The sequence below is a fragment of the Phyllostomus hastatus genome, unplaced genomic scaffold, assembly GCF_019186645.2.
Source record: "Phyllostomus hastatus isolate PE091 unplaced genomic scaffold, TTU_PhHast_1.1 phas_contig_38, whole genome shotgun sequence".
NCBI classification, from domain to species: domain Eukaryota; kingdom Metazoa; phylum Chordata; class Mammalia; order Chiroptera; family Phyllostomidae; genus Phyllostomus; species Phyllostomus hastatus.
In genome coordinates, this window is record NW_025333869.1 from 6,469,044 (window position 1) to 6,491,881 (window position 22,838).

The window sequence follows — 22,838 nt, forward strand, 5'->3', positions numbered from 1 at the left end:
GTTGTACCAGTCTGCAGTCCCACCAACAGTGCACTAGGGACCCCTTTTCTCCACAACCTCTCCAACACTTGTTGTTTGTTGCTTTGTTTATGATGGCCATTCTGACTGGTGTGAAGTGGTATCTCATTGTGGTTTTAATTTGCATCTCTCTGATAGCTAGCGATATTGAACATCGTTTCATGTGTCTTTGGATTTTCTGTATGTCCTCCTTGGAGAAGTGTCTCTCCAAAATATATAAAGAACTTACACGACTGTACTCTAAGAAGACAAGGAATCCAATTAAAAAGTGGGCAAAGGACTTGAACAGTCTTTTCTCTTTAAAGAAAAACAATAACCATTTTTTTCTTAGATTTGAAGGGTATTCTAGAGGCATTTTTAATACCTCCTCCAGGGTTTCCTGTAGCAGGTAACTTGCCTGGCAGAGTATAGGTCCCACTGTTGTGGTATCTTCATCTGCCACGACATAACTGTGCCCAGAGCTTTGCATGTTCTCCAATTTGATTCCCAGAGAAGCCTGTCTTTTGATGAATAAAGCCAGTTGCACTGAAATCTGACCTCACTCCCCAGGCATACAGATAGAATAGTACCCTCTTTCTGCCCAGTCTTGGTCCGCCAGGCAGAGGAGGAAGTGGGATTTGCCACCAGCTATAGCTCAGGCTCCCAGAAATGGGGAGCCTGCATCTTTGTACATCCTCAGAAGAGAGTGTACAAAGCAGGTGACTTGACATACCCTCTACCTTACATAGAATTAACTTGCTTTTAATTTAGTTCAGTTCACAAGCAGTTAGACCCAATTCTGAAGTTGGGGATGAGGAGGAGGGTGGTAATGGTTGAATGAGGGTGTGGGTGAGGTATAGGTAAATGCAGAAAAATTTTGAGTTGTAAATTCCTCTAGTGCATAAAGCCTTCTGCTAACATCCTTCCCAAACCTCCACCCACCACCACTTAGAAAGTCAACAGACTACTCCTCTGGGCAGTGGGTTCCTCAGGCAACAACCCTAACTCCAAAAACATTCTTGCTGTGGGTCCCTATCTTCTTCCCCAGGACTTCTGTCATTGGTCCACTCCCATGAGCTATCTTCAAACAAGCCTAACTCCTTTCCCACCACTCATCCAGTCTCCCAGCCCCAGAGTTTCTTCAGCCCCTTGTCTCTGAAAGTTGGCTGATTTCCTCCAGACAACCCCAAATTGGGTTTTCTTGTCCTGGCCTCCTTCCCTCTGGCTGCTTTGCTTTCCACTGTATAATTTCAATTTCACGGCCTGGGCGTGGCTGGCATCTGTCTCACCTACGTGCGCACCTGCACCCTGCCCAGAGTGACATTCAATCAAGCCTGAGGAAGAAGCAATGCTGACGGAAGTCCCATCTCACCTTCAGTGTCAGTTCACGTGTGGCCTCCACCAGAAAGCCTCCCTGACTCCCCAGGTCCTCTTTCTACTGTAGACTTCCAGAACACACAGTATGGGTCATTGTTCCTGTTGCATGGCCTCCCACGCATACTGGGGTTTTTGTGAGAACATATGTTTTTTAGGGTCCAGGGAGCCCAGCGCTATCCCCTCACTGAAGCCTGGCAGTAACGGGACTGAGGTCGGAAGTGGGAGTAAAGAGTGGTAACAGTGAATGAAAGACTGAGTGGATGGATGGATGGATGGATGGATGGATGGAAGGATGGATGACAGATGAGGTTGCTCCAGTTCCCTTAGTACTAAAACAAACATCCTGTCAGGTAAGTAAACGCAGGAATGGGTAACTCCTCCAGCATCCAAGGCTGTCCCCTCCAGGTTAGAGCTGCAGGAGCACAGGACTCGGCCGGCAGGGCGTGGTGTGGGGTGGGGGCGGGCAGGGGCGGAGCGGGGGCGGGGCCCACACAGAGCAAAGGGTGGAAACAGCGCTTGGATCCTGGTGAGCTGTGGACGCCCCGGGACCAGGGACCAGCGTGCGGAGACTGCAAGAGCTCCTTGAGCCCACTGCCCGTGGCGCCCGCCCGCCACCATGCCCTCCTACACAGTTACCGTGGCCACCGGCAGCCAGTGGTTCGCTGGCACTGATGACTACATCTACCTCAGCCTCGTGGGCTCCACCGGCTGCAGCGAGAAGCACCTACTGGACAAACCCTTCTACAACGACTTTGAGCGTGGCGCGGTGAGTGCGCTGAGGGACAGGGCAGGGCGCCTGGGACCCCCAGTTGGGGGACGGGGAGGGAGACCCAGGCAGAGGAATCTCGAGACCCATCGGAGCAGCCAGGACCGGGCTGGAGGTGTGTCCTGCAATCCCTGTGGGAGACTTGGACCACGAGGAAGCGCATCCAGGGCCCTGTGGCCCGCCTGGGACCCAAGATTGGGTTTTTTTTCCAGAGCAAGGCTCTTCTCCCCAGGGATCAGGGAAGATGAAAGCTTTGCTCTCCTTTTCACAGATAAGGACCCGAGGTTCTGAGAGGCCCCTTAACTGGGCAAGTGCTACTGGCAGCGTTACTAGTACCCTGCTTTGCAGGATTGCTTCCTCGGGCTGGGGGAGAATACTCATAGTCATGGACCCTGCAAGTCTTTGCCCTGCTGTGATGCACAGATGGCATCTCAGAGCAGCTGCCAGCTGTGGCAGAAAGTGCAGGTATGGGAATACAGAGACCTGAGTTCCATCTGGGCCTGACCACTAGCTCACTCTGTCTCCTCTGGGCTTCAGTTTCCCCAACTGCAAAATGAAATAGTTGGCTTCAGGCAAGTCAGGTTTTCCTGCGGGACCCCAAGCCCAGTTAGTGGCTTAGAGTGGCCCTAGCAGGTGTCTCCACAACAAGATGGCTTCAGGACTGGTCCCCAGAGGAATTTAGAGGGGAAGAACAAGAGAATCTAATTAAGGAGAAGCCTTGCAAACCTGAAGGTTTTCACTGACTCCCAGCAGTGTACACCAGGGAGCATTCCACCCAAGGTGTGAGGGCTCAGTGGAAGAAGAAGGGGGATGGGACTTACCCCTTCACTGGAGACTGAGCTGGGGGAGTTTGGGAAGCAAAAGGAGCCAATGTTTATTGTACCCCTAGTCTGTAGTGCCAGGTGCTGTCTAAGGCCAAGCATAGGTGTTCTTACACAAATGGGCTCCTGATGCTGACTTGGGCATGAATTCTAGCCCTGTGAACATGACAGGTCACAGTTATCCTGGCCCACGTTTAGTAACATGCCCAGCCCAGTGGCAAGCACATAGGCAGTGGCTTATTTACTGAGGCAAATGACTATTATGATAGTCCCAACAACTGTAGGTCCCCATGGATATGTTCCTTTCCACCACCCCCAGCTCCTAAAAGAGACCAAAGAAATATAGACTTCACAAAGCTGTCTTGTCACCACTTAGTTGATTATAAAGTTGAATCACATAAAATTGCTCAGAGTTGCTTATGTTTAAAAGACAAAATGGCAATTTAATATGGCTCAACCAAATACTGGATAAAATTTGTGATGTGTGTTTTAGGTTTTCAGAGCCTAAAGCATGTTCCAGATTCCAAACTCCAAGTAGACTTGATTCCTACTCTGGAGCCTCAGAACCTTGCTATGAGCCAACTGGACACTTAGCCTAGTTCAACATACAGCATAGGGCAAAAGTATGTTTACAGTTGTGAGTACACAAAAACAGTTTATTCTTGCATTATTATTTATTGATTATTGTATTATTTTCCATATAAACAACTGTAAACCTCCTTTTGCCCCACCATGTATTAGCTTGGCTTGAGCTCCCTTCACTAAGAATTAGGTGTTGAGTATAAGAACAAACTCTTATTGCTTGGTTTCCCTTACCAGGAATCTAGCCCTGGGACAGAGGTACAGTAGAGCTAATTAGTCATCCATTTGAAATGACACCCTCTGTCATTTCTGAAGCATCTTCATTTATTTCTATTATTTATGCATTCCCCCACACCTTGGGGAAGACAGGATACAGACTACTTCCCTTTTATGAGTGGGTCACAGTGGGCCCTGTTCTCTTCCACACACTGAACACATCAGTGTGTTCACTATGCAGTGCAGGGCACCTATGTGTGGCTTCTCCCCGGAAGAGCCACAGTGGTGTGGCCATAACGGACTGTTGATTAGAAGAGGGATGCAAGCACTGTTCTGTTTGTTATTTCCCTCCCTCGTTCTGTTCTGTCTTCCTAGCCCTGAGAATTCATTCAAATGCCATTGTGATTCAACACCTAAGTGAGTGTCTCAGAAGCAAATTTCAGGAGAGATTTGCATGTCACATTTCCATTGGGGTGACAGGGAGCAAGTGAGGGAGGCTGCTGCAGTTCAGGGGAACCAGCTGGCTCTGAAGTGCTCTTTAAAAAATCAGCTTTTGAGAAAGTTCCTGTCAATGCAAAGTTACTCCACACTGTCTTTCACAGCCTGAAGTGACTTCCTCATTCCCCAGCCAATGTCTCTTTTACGGACAATCCGTCCCTTTTGAATAAAGATGAAAGAAAAAACTTTGAGGAAATACTTGCTGAGAAGATAAAGCTATCCCATTTTACTTGAAAAGTGTTACTTGGAAAGTATTAATCATGATGGTTAATAACAGTAACAGTAAAGATTATTTCAGGTAACCAATTCAACCATTTCCAGGTCATTAGCAGGTCAACATCCCCTATTCTCCCTTGGTCAAATAATGTACAGGACTGACTTTTTTTCTCAATAAATTGAGTCACAGAGCCCTGGTTATTCTCATCAGAGTTCTGCATGGTGATTTAGGACAGGACTGGGAGTGGGGAGTCTCCGCAGGAAGATTCTCTTATAAACAGTCACACCTTCACTGGCTCCTTGCTGTCTGTTAGGGAAAGCCCAGACTGTACCTGCAGAGCCCAGAGACTAACCCAAGTTTGGGAAATTTGACAAACTGATGTGTTCCTTTAATTCTGTTGACTTAAAGTAATTCAATTAAGATGGGATGACTTTAACAGATCAGAATATTTCTGGGAAATCTTACTTGACCCATTTTTGTTTTATGACAGCATTTTTAGGGAAGCAAAGGGCAATATATTATCTGGAAACATATTCTATAAGTGTAAACAATTCATACAATTATATATACTTCTTAAATATACTCAGTGAATATTCTTATAGTATATTCATGAAGAATACATTCTAGAATACCTCATTCTCATAATATATTAGTGAAGAATAAATGTTTCCTTTTGACCCACAATCTCTCTCTGTCCCCCAGTCTTTCTTCTCTGTCCCCTCTCTTCCCTACACTCTGCTTCTTCTTCTTTCTTCCCTTTCTCCCTCTGCTCCCTATTTCTCACAATCCCCCAAAGTACCCCATTTCTCCCTTATTTGCTTCAATTTCTCTTTTCACTGTCTCCATTTTCCTCTTTGCCCCCTCAATATCCCTAACCACTGTTCCCTTTCTCCTTTTTGCCCCAGTTTTTCTCATGTCCACCCTTTAATCCCCCTCTCTGTGATCCACAACATCTTCCTCTCCCCCACCAAACCCCACCAGTTTCTTATCAGCCCTCCAAGATGGGTGTCCCTGGCTGGGCCATTCCATGACTCTACTCTGTCCTTGCTTTAGCAGAGATCCCTGTTGCAGCAACAGCAGGGATCTGGGGGCAGAGAAAAATGAAACATTTCTTAAAATGCTAATATAAAATTCAAATGAAAACTGTTCAGCTAACACTTTGCTGCAATATTCAAAAAAATAGTTGAGAGCAACAAGTGAAATGAGCAAACTGGCCCTTTCATAAAATGAGACTGGTGAATTGCATGTTTTCCTGGGTCCATCTCTCTCCAGCATCTCACACAGCACCTGCCACCTCTGCCCCAAGGAGCTCCATGCTCTAGCCACCTCCTCCCCATCTTGGGGATCTTGCTTTCTTTCCTATAACCACAATGCCCTGCCCATTCTTCTCTTCCCACTCACCTCATCTCTGAAATCTTACGAAGTCCCAAGAGCTACCTCAAATGTCATCTCTTAAGAAGCTTCCATGTCATTCCAACCCACATTGTCCCTTCATACTCCAAAAAGGGGTTGAATCAGGACTCAGAGCCAGGTCATTGGCTCCCAGTCCATGGCTTTTCCCATCATGTGGCTGCAAGGGACAGTGGGAAGTACCTGGACTGGCCGTCAGACAGGTGCGGATTGTAATCATGGGGCCACAATTATACAATGGCATGGAAGCTGCCTGACCTCTCTGAACCTCAGTTTCCTTCTGTTAAATGGGAACTATCCATGCAGCCAGGCATATGTATGGTATTTATCAAGGGCCTGTTATGGGCCATCCACTGTTGATAGTGTCCACTGTGCTGAATGGACATGAGAATTCAAAGTGTCAGGGCAAATAGACAACAAACATAGCAGCCACCTTGGTACTGGGCCCTGGAAAAGGAGTAAGTTTGGACTTTCCTAAGCCTGGCTTTGCTATTTATGTTTAGGATCCTGTAATCTTCTGGGAGGCCACCTTCCATCCTCTGTGACTTTCTAACAGTGGCCCCCTTAGATGCCAAAGCCATAGTTACCAGACATTGTCCCTAAAAGACTTTCTGAATTAGGTGGAGCTAAACTCCTCAAACCCTTGTTCACTTTCTGTAACCCTGAGTCTGAAGCCAGGGCCAGCCAGAGGCATACCAGACTGGCCTGCGTATCCCTCTAACCCTGCCAAAGATCCTGTCTGATAGCATATTGTATCCCTGTGAGTTTGTTCAGTCTGTTTATCCTGGGTGAAACTCCAAACCCCTCTACCAGGACTACAGGAGTAGGGGTGGGGAAACTGGAAGGTCCCTTCCTCCTATGATTACACCACAGGTTTGTCAAAAGGTAATCTTGCTCTCCCCTCCCTCAGAGAAGCGGCTCCATCTTTTCCTTGTCAGTTACCACCACCAGCCAGACATATGGCCTTCCTTCTAAGGATCACCCAAGTCCTGGAGAGACTTCCTGAGCCCCATCTCCCTTTCTTGTGCATTCTGAAGGTGCTGAGCTCCTCCCTCCCATGAGAGCATCCAACACAATGTTCATGGCATCTGTTACTTGAGAATGGCTGTCCTCTCCCCCTTAGCCCCAGCCTTCCTGGCATCAACCCCCAGGACACCTTCAGCCCACTCCAGCCCCTCAGAGCCACAGAAAAGCCACTTCCCCTGGAGCAGCTACCCACAGCCCAGACCCAGGTCTCACCACATGCTGACTTCCCTTTCTCTGCCTGCACTGCCAGCACCAAAAATGCTTCCTATTCTCCCTCTGGCTGATGGCACCTTCTCCACCTTCACAGAAATTCCCTCCATGTTTTGAGCCAAGAAGTTAAAGCTCATAGGCTTAGTTTTTTTCTCCCACATCTATTTCTGGGTGTGGTAGTAGGGATGGACCTCAGTGCAGGGGCCCACACTAGCTCACAGCTGCTTGTAGGAAGTGTGGGGGCCTGCTGCCCTGTGACCCAACCTCCAGGAGACAGGGAGGGAGGGCTAGGTGGCTCTGATGCTCACCACAACCAGTGGCCTGTGCCCTTGGAGAAAGGAGCTCACTCAGGTCTAACATCATTTGCATTTTTCAATGACCTTGCAAGCTAGGCATTACCTCCCCTTGATAAATGAAGAAACATAGCCTCAGGGAATAAATCAATTTGCTGAGACTTAGGGTCAGTCACCTTGGCACCCCCTGAGGCTGGCTGTGCTACCTGGCTTACACCTTCCTCTGCCCTTCACTGCCCTCCTCCCTCCTGTGAGAATTTCTGTCTTGAATTCTGCATCTCCATGGCGGGCAAGACACAGAGTGGGATTCTTGTCCTGTCAGAACTTTCCTGCCCTGGCCCACTGCCCTGCCCTGGCCTCAGCTCAGGGGTCTGTCTTCTCTTCCCAACCCCAGAAGTTACCAATCAGAGCTGTGTTCTTCCTTTCTTCACCATCCCTCTAGCTACTCAGGTCATCTAGCCCTGCACTGGGACTCCTTTTTCAACTCTGTGCCCAGAGCCTGCTGGCCTCTCCCCAGGAATCAGACAGGCCCTGCAGTACAAAGAGCACCCCTCCCCAAGGTCTCATAGGCCCTGGGGATCAGGACATATTATAGGGCAGAAAAGTTCTTTCACTCTGCAGGATGAGGCATTCTGGCAGGACAGATATGCTCAAACAGCTATTAGGGACCACGAAGTGTCATCCCCCCCACACAGCTGGCTCCTTGGTCCTCAGAACCCAGGCTAGACCACAGAGCATAAGAATAAGATTTCCGCTTTCTAACCACAAGCGTCTGGGCAACAGCAGCAACCATGACATGCAAGCTGCTCAGTGTGCTCAAAGGCAAGACATTTGCTGAAAACATCTAACTTCTCATTCCACTTAGGTAGTCCTCACAGGTTCTGCTGGTGGCTTGGCAGGAGAGGGATTAGGGATGCCTGGGGCTGCATGCAGCATGAACATCCCTGTTTACTTTACTCTAGGTCCTGTCACCAAGAAAAAAGCTCCAGGATTGGTGAATCTGGTTTAGAAAGTGCCCAAGGGGTATGGAGTCCAGGGCTTCCCAAACCTGCTGGCTTCTGACAGGCCCAGTGCAGTGCTGGAGCCCTCACCCTTTCTTCCCATCTGCCTTTGAGAGCTGCAGATACACAGGTCACCCCAAGGGCAATGGCACAGGCCCAACACAGAGCTGTTGGGGAGGCAGGCATTCTGCAGACATCCTGGCTAAATGAACTCAGGGTAATACACATGCCCGGAAGACCTCAAAGAGTCCCATTTGCCTTTTCTCCTTCTTAGGTTGATTCTTATGATGTGACAGTGGATGAAGAACTGGGTGACATCCAGCTGGTCAAAATTGAGAAGCGCAAGTACTGGCTTCATGATGACTGGTACCTGAAGTATATCACGCTGAAAACACCTTATGGGGATTACATCGAGTTCCCCTGCTACCGCTGGATTACTGGTGAGGGTGAGATTGTCCTACGAGATGGACGAGGTAAGCAGCTTAGGCCCCTTTCACTCCCTGAGCCTCTCAGGAACAGAGAGGGTTTGCATATCCCCCTTCTTCAAAGAACTGTATCCGTGGGAATAATAACAGTGCCCATTTCTGGCCTGCTTATGGATTTTCACCTGGCAGCCCTAACCTTCCACATGTCCCCCCAAGATATTGCCTCTGTCAAGAGTCCTGGATCCACCTGGCTGGCGTAGCTCAGTGGATTGAGCACAGGCTGCGAACCCAAGTGTCGCAGGTTCGATTCCCAGTCAGGGTACATGTCTGGGTTCCAGGCCATGACCCCCAGCAACCGCACATTAATGTTTCTCTCTCTCTCTCTTTCTCCCTCCTTTCCCTCTTTAAAAGTAAATAAATAAAATCTTTAAAAAAAAAAAAAAAAAAAAAGAATCCTGGATCCCTGGTGCAGAACTGCCTTTCCTCTCTTCGTGTTCCATGTTGGATTTCTTTAAAAAACTGCAGAGATAGTTCATTCCTATTCCCCAAGCAATTCTCATGGAAAGCAGGAATGGCAGGTCACTGCAGGCTTCCCTGTTGCCTGATGGAGGAGCAGAGACTCATGATTCTTATGTTTCTAAGTCCAACCAGGTGCTTCCTGGAGAAATCGGTGATTTCAGATCCAACATACAGATGCCAACTCTGTCCAGTTCCCTATGGTGTCTATACAGAGGACTAAGAATGAAGCTTAATTCCAAAATAGTAGGTAGTGTCCTAGAGTGTGGGCTTTAAAAGGGGAACACCTGGGCTTGAATGGAGACTTGGGCACTGTCACTTAAACAAACCTCTGTGACCTAGAGCAAGTTGCCTTGGCTTCCTTACAGGTGAAATGGAGATAATAATGCCTATTTTTAGGGTCAGGGTGGGGATCTAGTAAGAGGATATAATAAAGCACAACACACAGTGCTTGGCCCAGTAATTGCCCAATACATGGGAACCATGGTTATTGTCCTTATACTCATAATGGACCTGAGCCCCTCTTCTTTCCTCTGAGCTGGCTTCAAAGTCATCTCATCTTTCATTTCAGGAGTGGAGCAGGTGTCTAAGGGCAGGGTGGGGATAGGTAGGATCATGATTACCCTTTATACCATTAGTTAAGGGAAAGCAGTAAATACAGTCAAGGAATTTGAGTGGCAGGAATTCCAGAGCTCACCTGAAAGGGGGGCTGATAATAATGCTTTTGCAGGTCTCTGTGGTGAAGGGTCAGATTTTTAAAACTTCCATTCCATCACAGACTGATATTTTTGTAAAATACAATAAAAATTAACTACTATAAATGAAATAAAAACCAAGCCAAAAACATTCAAAATACATGCCCTGTTTTTATTATCAGATGCAACAGTCATAGAATTTTTCTGGTAAATTTCTCTAAGAGTCTGTAAATACTTACTCTCAGTCTCTGTTCTTACCAGCACCCAACAGTTCTTAGCCCACACTACTGTCCAATGGCCAACATCAGAGAAAATTTTGTGATTTTTCCTTCCATGAGGTCAGGGGGAAAAAATCCTCTAGCTCCAGTCATTCAGTTCAAAAATATTCTTGGAGTTTGGCTTCCTAAGTTAAATTCCATGTCAGAAAGAGTGGGATGTGGCTGGTCTGGTAGTTTAAGAACACTTGGTAGAGGAGAACTTTTTCCTCCCTTGTCTTGATTTTCATAGTTAAAAAATGGGAACAGTTATTCTTGTTTTACCTACTCTGCGGAATCTCTGTAAAGAACCAATGAACTAATGATAGGAAGCGTGTTGTAACAAGGAATACTATACGGTGCCATTGATGGAAGCAACTGTACTCCTCCTCATTCTGTGGACACACAGCATCTGAAGATTGATTGCTCCTGGTCTAGAGTATGAATGAGCAAACTGAAGGACCATGACTTGAAGCAGGTAGAAATTTGCCCAGGACCAGATGTGACTCACACATGCTAAGAAGCTGGCATGCAAGGAAGAGTCACTCAGAGAGCTCCAAGCATTGGCTGATTGTTGCCACTTGCCTCCCTCCTCCTCCATATCAGGCCAGCTGATTCTTATGTATGAAGAATGCCCTATTGTGGAAGTGCCAGATTGGGGTCTGCACACTTGAGGGTCTTGCTTTAGATAGCAGATTTTAGGTTCTTTTCTTTTTCAGCAAAAAATGGGACTTCAACTAACTGGTAACTATGTAGACCAAGCCTGCCCACAGCCCCTCTGCATGGGGGGCCCTGGAGCCCAAGCCCTACTGTGACATCACAAATGGCTGTTTGGGCCTGGATGTCTGTGATTCTGGAAAGTGAAGCAACAGACTTGACATTTGGAGAACTGCCCAGTTAGGGGTACATCCCAGGGATATTTATTACTAGGGAGCCTATTTACCCTCTGACAAAAAGGGGTCATAATATTCCCCTTGAAGGACTATAACTCAGAGGGAGGACATGGCTGTCTGTGTGCCTGGGAATTCTCACTTCACCCTCTAAGCCTGGGGCTTATTAGTACCTGGAGAAAGGTCACACCTACTGCAGGTGCTTTGAGGCACAGAGCAGTCCCTGTAGGAGGGAGACAGAGTTATTGGCCTGTCCTTGTAAAGCCCAAAGTGAAAGAAGCTTGGCTCATGCATCTGGACATGATCCTCAGGCCCCAAAGTGCAGGGCCACCAGGCTTGCTGGGTGAGCAGGCAGAAGGAGGAGAAACTGGTTTCATCTTTTGTGAAAAGAGTGACTAAGAGTATGGGATTTGAGTCTTGTGTTGAAAATCCACTGATTAGGTATGTGACCTTGAGTAAAGTTCAAGGGCAGAGCTATTCAACCTCTCAGAGTCCTATTTAATAAAATAGGGGAATGTTCTGAGGCTTAAACAGGTGACTCATATAAAGCACTTAGCATGAGCAGGGAGTCTGAGGGAAACCTTAATATTGGACCTTGTTATAATTATTTCTATGGCTCTTCTTACATTTGTCTTTTCCTCACAGCAAAGTTGCCCCGTGATGACCAAATTCACATTCTCAAGCAGCACAGACGTAAAGAACTAGAAACACGGCAGAAACAGTACAGGTGAGTTATGACATCAGACCAACTTGAAGGGCTTTTAAAGGGCTCACATTTCTCAATATCAAAATTACTACACCGCTTCAGTAATCTAAGTAGTATGGTATGGGCCTAAGGATAGACAATGGAATAGAATTGAAAGCTCAGAAATAAACCCTTACATTTATGGCAAATTAATTTGCCACAGAGGTAGGGAGACAATTCAGTGAAAGAACAACAGTCTTTTGAACAAATGGGACAGATGAATAACTACATGTAAAACAATAAAGCTGAACCTTATCTCACACCACATACATAAATTAACTTCAAATGGATCAAACAGCTAAAAGGAAGAGCTATAACTATAAAGTTTTGAAGAAAACATGGGTAAACCTTCATGACTTTGGATTTTGAAAAGGATTTTTTAAAAGTTACAGTTGACATTCAATATTATTTTATGTAGTTTCATGCATACAGCATAGTGGATAGACATTTATATAATTTACGAAGTGATCCCCTTGATAAGTCTATACCAACCTGGCACTATGAGTGTTATCATGATATCATTGACTATATTTCCTATGCTGTCATTGACTATTTTGTAACTACCAATTTGTACTTCATAGTATCTTCCTCTTTTTCACCCAATTAATCCCCCATGCCCCTCGCATCTGGCAACCATAAATTTGTTCTCTGTATCTGTAAGCCTGTTCCTATTTGTTTATTTTTTCTTTAGATTCCACATATAACTGAAATCATATGGCATTTTTCTCTCTCAGGCTTATTTCACTTAGCATAATACCCTCTAGGTCCATTGACGTTCTTGCAAATGGTAAGATTTCATTCTTTTTTATGGACAGGTAATATTCCATTGTATATTTGTACCACATTTTCTTTATCCAGTCATCTATTGATAGATACTTAGGTTGCTTCCATATCTTGACTATTGTAAGTAATATTGCAATTAACATAGGGATACATATATCTTTTTCAATTAGTGTTTTGGATAAATACCCAGAAGTGGAATTGCCAGGAGATCCCTAAAAAAATTACAAAGAGAACTTACCTATGGCAAAGGATTTTTAGAGGTGACAACGAAAGCATAAGCAACAAAAGCAAAATAGGTAAATTGATGTCATCAAACTGTAAAACTTTTATGCTTCAAACTATACCTTCAAGAAAATGAAAAGACCATCCACAGAATGGGTTAAAATAACATGTGTTTGCAAGGATGTGGAGAAGAGCGAGCCCTCATATACTACTGGTGAGAATGTAAAATGGTACAATTCTACACCTTAGCATATACCCAAGAAAAATGAAAATATATGTATACAGAAAAACTCGTACATGAATGTTTATAGCAGCATTGTCCATAATAGGAAAAGGTGAATTCAACCTAAACGTCCATTAACTGGTGAATGTGGTATAACTATATAATGGAATATATGCATATTTTAGCTATAAAAGGAAATGAATAAGCACTTCTCCAAAAATAATCACATGGAAAGATGCCCAACATTATTGGTCATTGTGACAGCACCATGAAGTACCACTTCACATGGACTAGGATGACTAGAATAAAAAGGACAGACAATAACAAGTACTGCCAAGGATGTGGAGAAATTCATACTTTGTTGGTAGAATGTAAAATGATATAGCCACTTTGAAAAAGTTTAGCAGTTTCTCAAAATCTTAATCAGGGTTACCATATAACCTAGTAATTCTACTCCTCAGTATCTACACAGAGTAATAGAAACATTTCTACACATAAAAAATTGTACACACACATACATGTTAAATCAATATATTAACCCAATACATTCATAATAACCCCAAAGTGGAAACAACCTAAATTCCACTAGCTGATGAATGGATAAACAAATGTGATCTATTCATATAATGGAATATTATTTGGCATTAAAAATTAATGAGCCATGGATACATGCTAACCCATGAATGAACCTCAGAAACATTCTGCTAAATGGAAAAGTAATTTACAATAAAACACATATTATATGATTCTATTTATATGAAATGTCCAAACAGGCAAATCTATGGACACAGACTAATAGATTAGTGGCTGCCTAGGGCTGGAAGTTGGAGATGGGGGATGGGGAGTGACTATTAATAGGTACAAGATTTCTACCTGAGACAAGAGTATTCCAAAATTAGATTATGGTGATAGATGCACAACTCTGTGAATATACTAAGAACCTGTTAACTGGATAATTATAAGGGGTGAATTTTATGGTATGTAAATTACATCTCAGTAATTATTTTTTAAAAATAATAGCCTTGGCCAGCTCAGTTGTTTGGAGTGTTATCTTGTACACCAAAAAGTTGTGGGTTCAATTTCCAGCCAGGACACATACCTAGGTTATGGGTTCAGTCTCTAATTGGGGCATGTACTGGAGGCAACTGATCGATGTTTCTCACATCAATGTTTCTCTCTCTCTAAAATCAATTAACGTATCCTCAGGTAAGGATTAAAAATAGCAATAATAGTAAAAATAATAATACATGATCTAGAGTGCTCATGTGGAGACTGGTAGACAGTGGGTTGTATCCAGCCCTTAAATGTGTTTGATGGATCATTGTGGAGTTTTGAGTCAAGAGGGGTGTTTATTCCCCAGGTTTCCTCAGTCCACACCTGTTTAATGTTTATATCAAGGCTTTTTTTCTTTTAGTTTCCTGCTTTGGCCCCTGGAGACATTTGAGCTTGAGATTCTTTTCAAGAGAAAGGAGTGGAAGGAATCATGCTAAATAGTCAACATGATTACCTGAGGTGTGGAGAGGCTTTGATGGAGTGATGGCCATTACACTTTTCTACCTATTCCTCCATAGTTTAACTTCTCACAAGGGATATGTAGTAGTTTGGGGCGGTGGGGGGGCAGCGGTGGTTAATCCAATAAAGTAATGGAAGGAGAATAATATAAAAGCAGAAAAATACCTGTAATTCATTTATTTTCCCTCTTACTCATTTGGGATTGTACTATATATACATATTTTGACATCCTCTTTTTCTCTTAGAGATTTAACAGAAATATTTCCCTCATATTTTAAAAATCTCATCACAAATATTGTTCTAGGTTTTATATTAAATTCTATTGTATGGATGCACCATAATTTACTTAAACACCATTCTAACTGGACATTTCAGAGATTTCTAATTTTTTTTATAAACAATGTGAAAACCTTTATGGAAATTTTGTGCATTTTTAAATATTTCCTTAGGATCGGTGCCCAGAAATGAAATTACTAAAGCGAATAGTGTAAGTGATTAGTATATGCTGACAAATTTCTTTTCAAAAACCTTAACCAGTTTTCATAAGCAGTGTATGGGTACCCAATTTCACTAATTCTTGCTGCAACTAGGTAGCATCTTTTTTTAACTTTTCTAGTTTTTAAAAGTGTCTCTTGTCTGTTAGCTTTTTATCCTTTCCCCCACTTTCGGGGAGCCAGCAGTGGTGCTGTAAGTGGTCGAGAAATCCTTACTGGTTGCCCCAGCCTCAAAACTATCTTTAGCTCAACCCTGGCCAGGTGGCTCAGTTGGTTGGAGCATTGTCCCATACACCAAAACGTTGCAGGTTTGAGTTCCTGTAGTAGTCTTTTACAAGAAGACTACTTTTCCTGTGAAAAGGGCTTTGGGAGGGTCTAGGGGGATCGGGCAGAAGGTTTTTCTGGCAAGACAGTTTGCCCCCTTCTAACAGATCTAATTGTCAATTGTTTTTCTTCCTCCTTCTACTAATCTTTCCTTTTCAGACCCACCCCCACCCGTTTCTGTTCAGGAAATGCTGACTTTGTGCAGTCTGCATAATCTTGGACTTCCTCTTTCACATGAACTCTCAGGCTTCCAGATTAGAGTTTGGAAGTACAGTCACAACTAAGAATAGTCTCTAATATGCCAGAGAGCTGGCAAGTCCAGCTGGCCCTCATCACTCAATCAGCCAGGTAGGGAGATGATGAAGTCCACACAGGTCATAACTCAATACCCACATTCTCTCACTGTGACTTCATGTATCTGTGTGGTACCCGAACACACACACACATAGAGCTATGCATGGTATCGTAGTTTTTAATCTACATTATTTAACATAATCATTCTGTGCCTTACTTTTTTTCATTCATCATTGTTTTAAAAAGCATCCAGTTGACATGGATAGGTGTCATCCATCATTTTAGCTTCTGTATAGCATACCATCTTATGAATAAACCACCATGCTCACCCACTCTCCTGCTGATAGACATGTGGGCTGTTTTTAACTTCTGGTTATTACATGCTACACTTCAATGACACTTCTCATACATCATCTGGCGCTCTCATAGAACAGTTATTCTAGGGAATATTCCTAGAAGTAGGCTTGCAGGGTTGTAGACCACATTTAAAGTTTTCTAGATATTGCCAATTGTTTTTCAAGGGTTTTCTGCCAATTTTCACCTCTAGCAGCTGTTTCTGAAAGTTACTATTTCCCTACATCATGAACAGACTTTGCACTTTGAGGCATTTTCATTTTACCAATCTAGGCTGTGAAGTAGTATCTCACCATTTTCTTCCTCCTTAAATTACCGCATATTTCATGCTTTATATGAAAGTATCTTAACTTATTCAACCATTCCCCTATCAATGGACATTTATGTTGTTTCCCTTTTGTGTCTTTGTTTGTTTTTGGTATTACACATAGTGCTGCAAGAAGCAAACATGTACAAATATCCTGATGTACCGTGTTTTAATTACTGTCAGATTAATATCCAGAACTCACCTTGCTGGGTCAAATCAATATTTTTCACTTTAAGAAATATTGGCAAAAATCCTTTCCCAAAATTTCTAAGTAATTTGCAGTCCCACCAATTGTTTCTAAAAATGTACTTGAACCCACACTTTTGCCAATACCTGGTGATACTGATCTTTAAAAATTTTGACATTCTGGAAACCCCTAAGATCCATTGTTTTAATCTGTGTTTCCCTGACCACTGGTGTGTTAAGCATCCCTGCATTGCCTTACTTTGAAGTGCCTATTTACATGTTAGGATGGTGTCCCTTTGGTATATGTATAGCATGTCATTTGTCTTCTGTTGCTTTCCTCACAGGATTTTAGTTATTTTCTAAACCATGCATATTGTTTTTCCTTTATAACTTTTGGGTTTCCTGCTTTGTTTAGAAAGCCCTCCCCATCCAAGTTACATAAATACTCCTATATTTTTATCTAACATTTTTATAATTTTGTTTTTTTTAACTTTAGGCCTCTTTTCATCTGCCATGTATTTTTATACATAATGTGACGTAAGAGTCAAGGTCTCCGATATCATTTATTATATAATACATTTCTTTCTACTGCTCTGGGTGCCAGTTCCTGGGTTTAGCTTCCACTTAGAGCCACTTGCTTTGTGTCCTATGAAAGTTGTTGAATCTCTCTGTGCCTCAGTCCCCACACAATCTACAAAGTGGATAGAATAATAGTACTACATCATAGGGTTGCTGAATTAAATTGGTTAAACCATGAAAACACACAATATTATTTGGCACATAGAAAGCACACAATAAGTATTAGCTAGTTTTGTATTATACTCACACATTTTCTTAGGTCTGATTCTGGACTTTGTGTATTAGTCTGTTTTTTACTCCACAGCCCAGCACCATTTTTTTATTATCATAACTTTCTAATATATGTTAATAACTGTTTTGTTATTTCTCTACTCTTTTAAAGATTTTCATCATGAGAATTGTTTTGAATTACATATGAATTATGTTATGTGCTGGCATTTTAGTGATCATCGGGCTTTTTCCATCTGAGAACTCAATCTGCTCTTTCAAGACAATGTCTAGTTTTCTTCATGAAGGTCTTTCTCCTTTCAAATTGCTTTATAACTAGGGAAATTATAGCTTGCATAACTCTGAGTGGGGTATTTTTCTGTTTGTAAGTAAATATTGCTAGGATAAAGATAAATTACTCATTTTTAAAAATATTTACCTTGTACTGACACCTTACTAAATTTTATTGGCACTAATCACTTTTCAGTATATTTTATGTTATTACAGTTTGTCTCAATTTTTTCCCCATTGTCCCCCTCCACCCAGTAACCCCTTCCCTCCAGTTATTACCCCCTTAGTTCATGTGCATGGGATGTGTATACAAGTTCTTTGGCTTCACCATTCCCTATACTATTCTTAACATCCCCCTATCTATTTTGTACTTACCAATTATGCTTTTTAATCCCTGCACCTTCTCACCCATTCTGTCTCTTCCTCTTCCCTGCCGATAACCCTCCAAATGATCTCCATTCCTGTGATTCTGTTCCTGTTCTAGTTGTTTGCTTAGTTTGATTGTTTTTTTATATTCAATTGTTGATAGTTGTGAATTTGTTGTCTTTTTAATGTTCATAGTTTTGATCTTTTTTTTCTTAGGTAAGTCCCTTTAACATTTCATGTGATAAGGGCTTGGTGATAATGAACTCTTTTACTTTATCTGAGAAGCACTTTATCCTCCCTTCCATCCTAAATGATAGCTTTTCTTGACACAGTAAGCTAGGTCATAGGTTCTCGCTTTTCATGACTTGGAATACATCTTTCCAGTCCCTTCTTACCTGCAAAGTTTCTTTTGAGAAATCAGCTGATAGTCTTGTGGGTACTCCTTTGTAAGTATCTCCCTACTTTTCTCTTACTATTAGGATTCTCTCTTTATCTTTAACCTCTGGCATTTTAATTATGATATGTCTTGATGTGGTCCTCTTTGGGTCCAACTTGTTTGGGATTCTTTGTGCTTCCTGAACTTGTATGTCTACTCTCTTTGCCAAATTAGGCAAGTTTTCTTTCATTATTTTTTCAAATAAGTTTTCAATTTCTTGCTCTTCCTCTTCTGAAACAGTAAAGGCTTTTGTGACCAAATATCTCAATGTTTTACTTTCCTCTCATAAGAGAGATTTATTTAAAAGAAAGGAACATTAAGAATATACCTAGAAAAGCTGAAATCTCAGAATGTAAATTTTGGTTTTTAAACAAATATAAGATCATTCTCCCTGCACTAAAGAAACTGACAGTTTGTTTTGTTTTTGCTATAAACAAAGACAAAAGTAAAACTTGAAACAACAAAATATAAATATCCAATGCTGTGGGTTTAGTTTCAAGGACACCAGGATACAAAAACTTTGGTTGAATAGAATGCATGGTCCTTTGTTAGGGGGAGCTATTATGATGTTAAGAAGCCTTAAACCTGCTATTGGCAGCTATCTGTGCCTGATGGAAGCAGAAGGCACACTTAGCTACCTGCCACCTGGTGTACCCTACTGCTCAGCCATAACAAGTGTCCCTACCCCCTGGCTCCCACCTCACACCACCACCACACACAGTTCAGGGTGCATTGACCAAGATGGTGAGGCATTGATGTCTAGGTCAGGCATGGTGGGGCAGCCTTCACCACAATGTAATTTTGGTGACCAGCAAGGCAGTTCTGTGCTGGGGGAGAATATTTGGAGACATTGCTGTTCAGTGTCACCTCAAATAAATTAGGTCTTCTGATTCTTACTTTTTCATTTCCTTTCATACAGTGGTACACACCTAGCATTCACTCACTATCCCTCTGCTGTAAGCTCAGTTTTAGGTTGAGGAGGCATCAGGCCTCCCACTATAATGCTCAAGGAACAGCAAAGTGGGCTGACTCAGGGCCTTGGGAGGAGTCCCAGCACCCCTTCAGATGCACCCTCAACTATAATATGTTACCTTGATGGCAGGCACATCCTCAGACTACACAGACAGTCTTCACCTTAAGGTGCCAACCCAAAGGCATTAACCCATTTTTCTCCTCCTTTTGTATGCTCAGATGGATGGAATGGAACCCTGGATTCCCCTTGAGTATTGATGCCAAAAGCCACAAGGATTTACCTCGTGATATCCAGTTTGATAGTGAGAAAGGAGTGGACTTTGTTCTGAACTACTCTAAAGCGTAAGTGTAGGAGAACTTAAGGACACTGGACAGCTTCTCCCATGGCCAGGGCTGCAAGTGTGACCCTCACTCCTTTCCTCATGGGGCCCATGAGCTTAGGGAGCAGCTCAGCCAAACACCTTTTTTTCAAAAGCCTTTCAATATATCTTGATTATAGAGTGGATTCTCAATGCACAATCACAGCATATCTTCTACGTAAAACAGTTACAACCTGGAAGACTTCAGATAGCTATGTTTCACCTCAAAATGCATGTCTTTCCTTGGAATGCCTCATTCCCACCCACATCTTATCCACTCTATGGCCACTTCAGGGGAAAAAAGTATGCAGGTTGTCATCAAGACGGCAGGGCTCTGCAGTGATAATGGCCACCATGCCTGTGCTGATCCCTAGCATGCATTACTTATCCCCATTCATCCTTCACAACAACCCCATGAGGTAGGCATTTGCAGATGAGGAACCTGAGGAATAAGGAGGTCAAATACCCGGGCCAAGATCCTTGCTACTAAATTGCAGAGATCAGGGTGTTATGCTTCCTCTTTGAGGCCAAATTACTGCAGGAGTTTTAAAGCTTGCTGAACCCTGAGATTCCTGGGTGCTTGTTAAAAATATGGAGCTCCAGTCCCATCCCAGGGCTAATAGAAGGACCTATGAATCTGTACCTTGACACTTGAGGGAATTCTCACAAGCATGGAAATCCAGAAAACCTTAAATCCTCATTCTGCAACTTGATAGAGGGTTAGAATGCCCTGAGAAGCTCCAGCACCTCCTGACCCCAGAACCAGGAGCTGAGTCCACCCCAGAGTAGAACTGTGGCCCACAGCGGGCATCGGGAAGAAAACAGGTGGAGAACTACCAAACCAGTCAGTTTCTGTGCAACATTCATTTAGATGCATAGCTCCTCCCCTAGAGAAAGGTGCTTTATTTGTTTGGACTTCTGAAAGGAAAGTGCAGGAGGCCACATGCCCAGGCCTGAGTAAGACCTTTGTCCTTTGGACATTTTGCAAGAACTGTACAAACACACATACACAGCCTCACAATAATTCTCTACAGAAAATCCCCTCGCATCATAAAGACCATATGCATTTGTCTCTCTAAAGCTGCATCTAAGTGGGAGGGCGTAGTAGTAAGGGCCTGACTTAACAAGGGCTTGGCTAAATGCCAAGCTCCTTGGTGTGGGTGCTTTCTACATAGAATCATCTATTTTAACCTTCACAGCAACCTTAGGAAGTAGGCAGTGTGTTTCCAGATGAGTAAACTGAGATTCCACTGGGTCCAGGTCAAAGAACTTACCTAAAATTATTTAGGCAGAAATTGGCAAAACCAGGATTTGAATCTAGGTCTATTTGGATCCAAAGCTGGGGATTCCTCCTCACCATTACCACTATAATTGGGATCAACTAGAGAGAAAAATTAAAACCAAATGCCTGGGTTGGTAATGCAGCAGTACCCAACATCTGGCTTCCTGGAAGCATCACAGCAATTAAATGTCTTATTCCCACCCAGAGACTGGCATTGTTGAGTCAAAAGCATGTTGCTTTAGTAAGGCAGAGCCCAGACCAAAATGAGATAAACAGAACAGGCGCCCTTGTGACAGGAAAAGAAACTGATAAAATGGAGGCACAGTGAAGTCACGGGAGAAGATACTGCTTTGGGGAATAGTGCCTCCTTGCTTGGTAATGGTAGAAGGTTGGATGGTGGATGGATAGAGGATAGATGGATTGTGGAGGGTGGATGAATGGTGGAAGGATGGATGGTAGTGGGTAGATTCATGGATGGTGAGACAAAGAATGGATGGATGATGAAGGGATAGAGAGGTGAATAGATATGCAAATGGTGGATGGATGAATGGATTGTGAAATGAAGACTAGACTGTGCCTTTCTTATATCTGCTCAGTGTTCCTTAAGGTCATGGTCATCTTTGTATTTCAGGAGCCTAGCACAGCAGTTGCCATAGACTAGGTGCTGAGTATACTTTGTCAAAATGAAATGAGTGTGACCCAACTGGCCTCTCAGGGTCCTTTGCTGCCACTTCATAGACCCTCACTTCACACACATGCACAATTACCTTTCCTTCTCACGTATCCCCATAATGGCTAATGGTAGCTCAGATCAGTGGTTCACAATTCTGATTGTGCATTTAGTGATGCAGATTTTATGCTATCTCACCCTCCCTCACCCTGCCATGCTTGCACCTGCCAACATCTTCCAGTCTGGACATAGGTATATTTTAAAAGTTCCCTGGGAAATTCCAATGTGCAGCTAGGTTTGAAGCTACTGGCCTAGATTCCTTCCTTAGGCTTATATTCCTCCCAGTTGTATGTGGGGTCAAGTCCATCTCCTGGGTCTCACTGAACATATCTTCCTCTCCCAGGTCCACCCTCTATCCCTGGATGTTCAGAAACCTCCTTCTACCTGCTTCTCTGGGTTCCATCCCACATAGCAATTGGAAGGTTATTGTCAAGTGGACATATAATTTGTTGGAGGTTCCATCTACAAAGGCAAATATATCTCTTTTATTCCAATTTCTTAGATCTTTCAGTGATTGCCCCAACTGCAGGCGAGAGAGCCCAGGTATATCCACCCAGCTCCCCCGCTTCTATCCTGCCCCACCTGCAGAAGACGTTCCAGCCATGAGCATACAGACTGGTTTGCCAGGAGACGTAATTTCCCTTTGTCTTTGCCCACGCTGTTTCTTCTGCCTCAAATGCCCTTTTTTATCCAGCTAATTCCAACTCATCATTTTTCAGGACTTTGGTGAGGTGCTACTTCTTCCAGAAACTCCTAGAAGCCCCTGGGTCTGAGTGATAATTTTTCCCCTGTGCTCCCCAGGATTGGCTTCACAGGCCACCATCTTTCAAGTTACAACATAGCCCATCTTTATTTACATCTTTCATGTCACTTGGCTTTTTGAGCTGTGGAACCCAAATGACATGGAAGACATCTGAGATGGGCCCTCAGCCTCAGCTGGCACAGCACAAATAGAGTGATCAGCTGAGCACTGCCTTT

The 22,838-nt window shown here is 43.4% G+C and overlaps 1 protein-coding gene across 2 annotated transcripts in view; it reads left to right on the forward strand.

The window, feature by feature from the left end:
• Positions 1 to 1,883: 1,883 nt before the first annotated feature.
• The window catches only part of ALOX5 (arachidonate 5-lipoxygenase), a 43,434-nt gene continuing 22,479 nt past the window's right edge, over positions 1,884 to 22,838 (forward strand). Inside the window, exons 1-4 of one of the 2 annotated variants that reach the window (XM_045842266.1) lie at positions 1,884 to 2,140; positions 8,689 to 8,887; positions 11,840 to 11,921; positions 19,709 to 19,831. In XM_045842266.1, coding sequence (XP_045698222.1) covers positions 1,991 to 2,140; positions 8,689 to 8,887; positions 11,840 to 11,921; positions 19,709 to 19,831 — 554 coding nt within the window. In that variant the 5' untranslated portion in view covers positions 1,884 to 1,990. The remainder of the gene's footprint in view (positions 2,141 to 8,688; positions 8,888 to 11,839; positions 11,922 to 19,708; positions 19,832 to 22,838) is intronic. The other variant, XM_045842267.1, reaches the window with a different exon arrangement.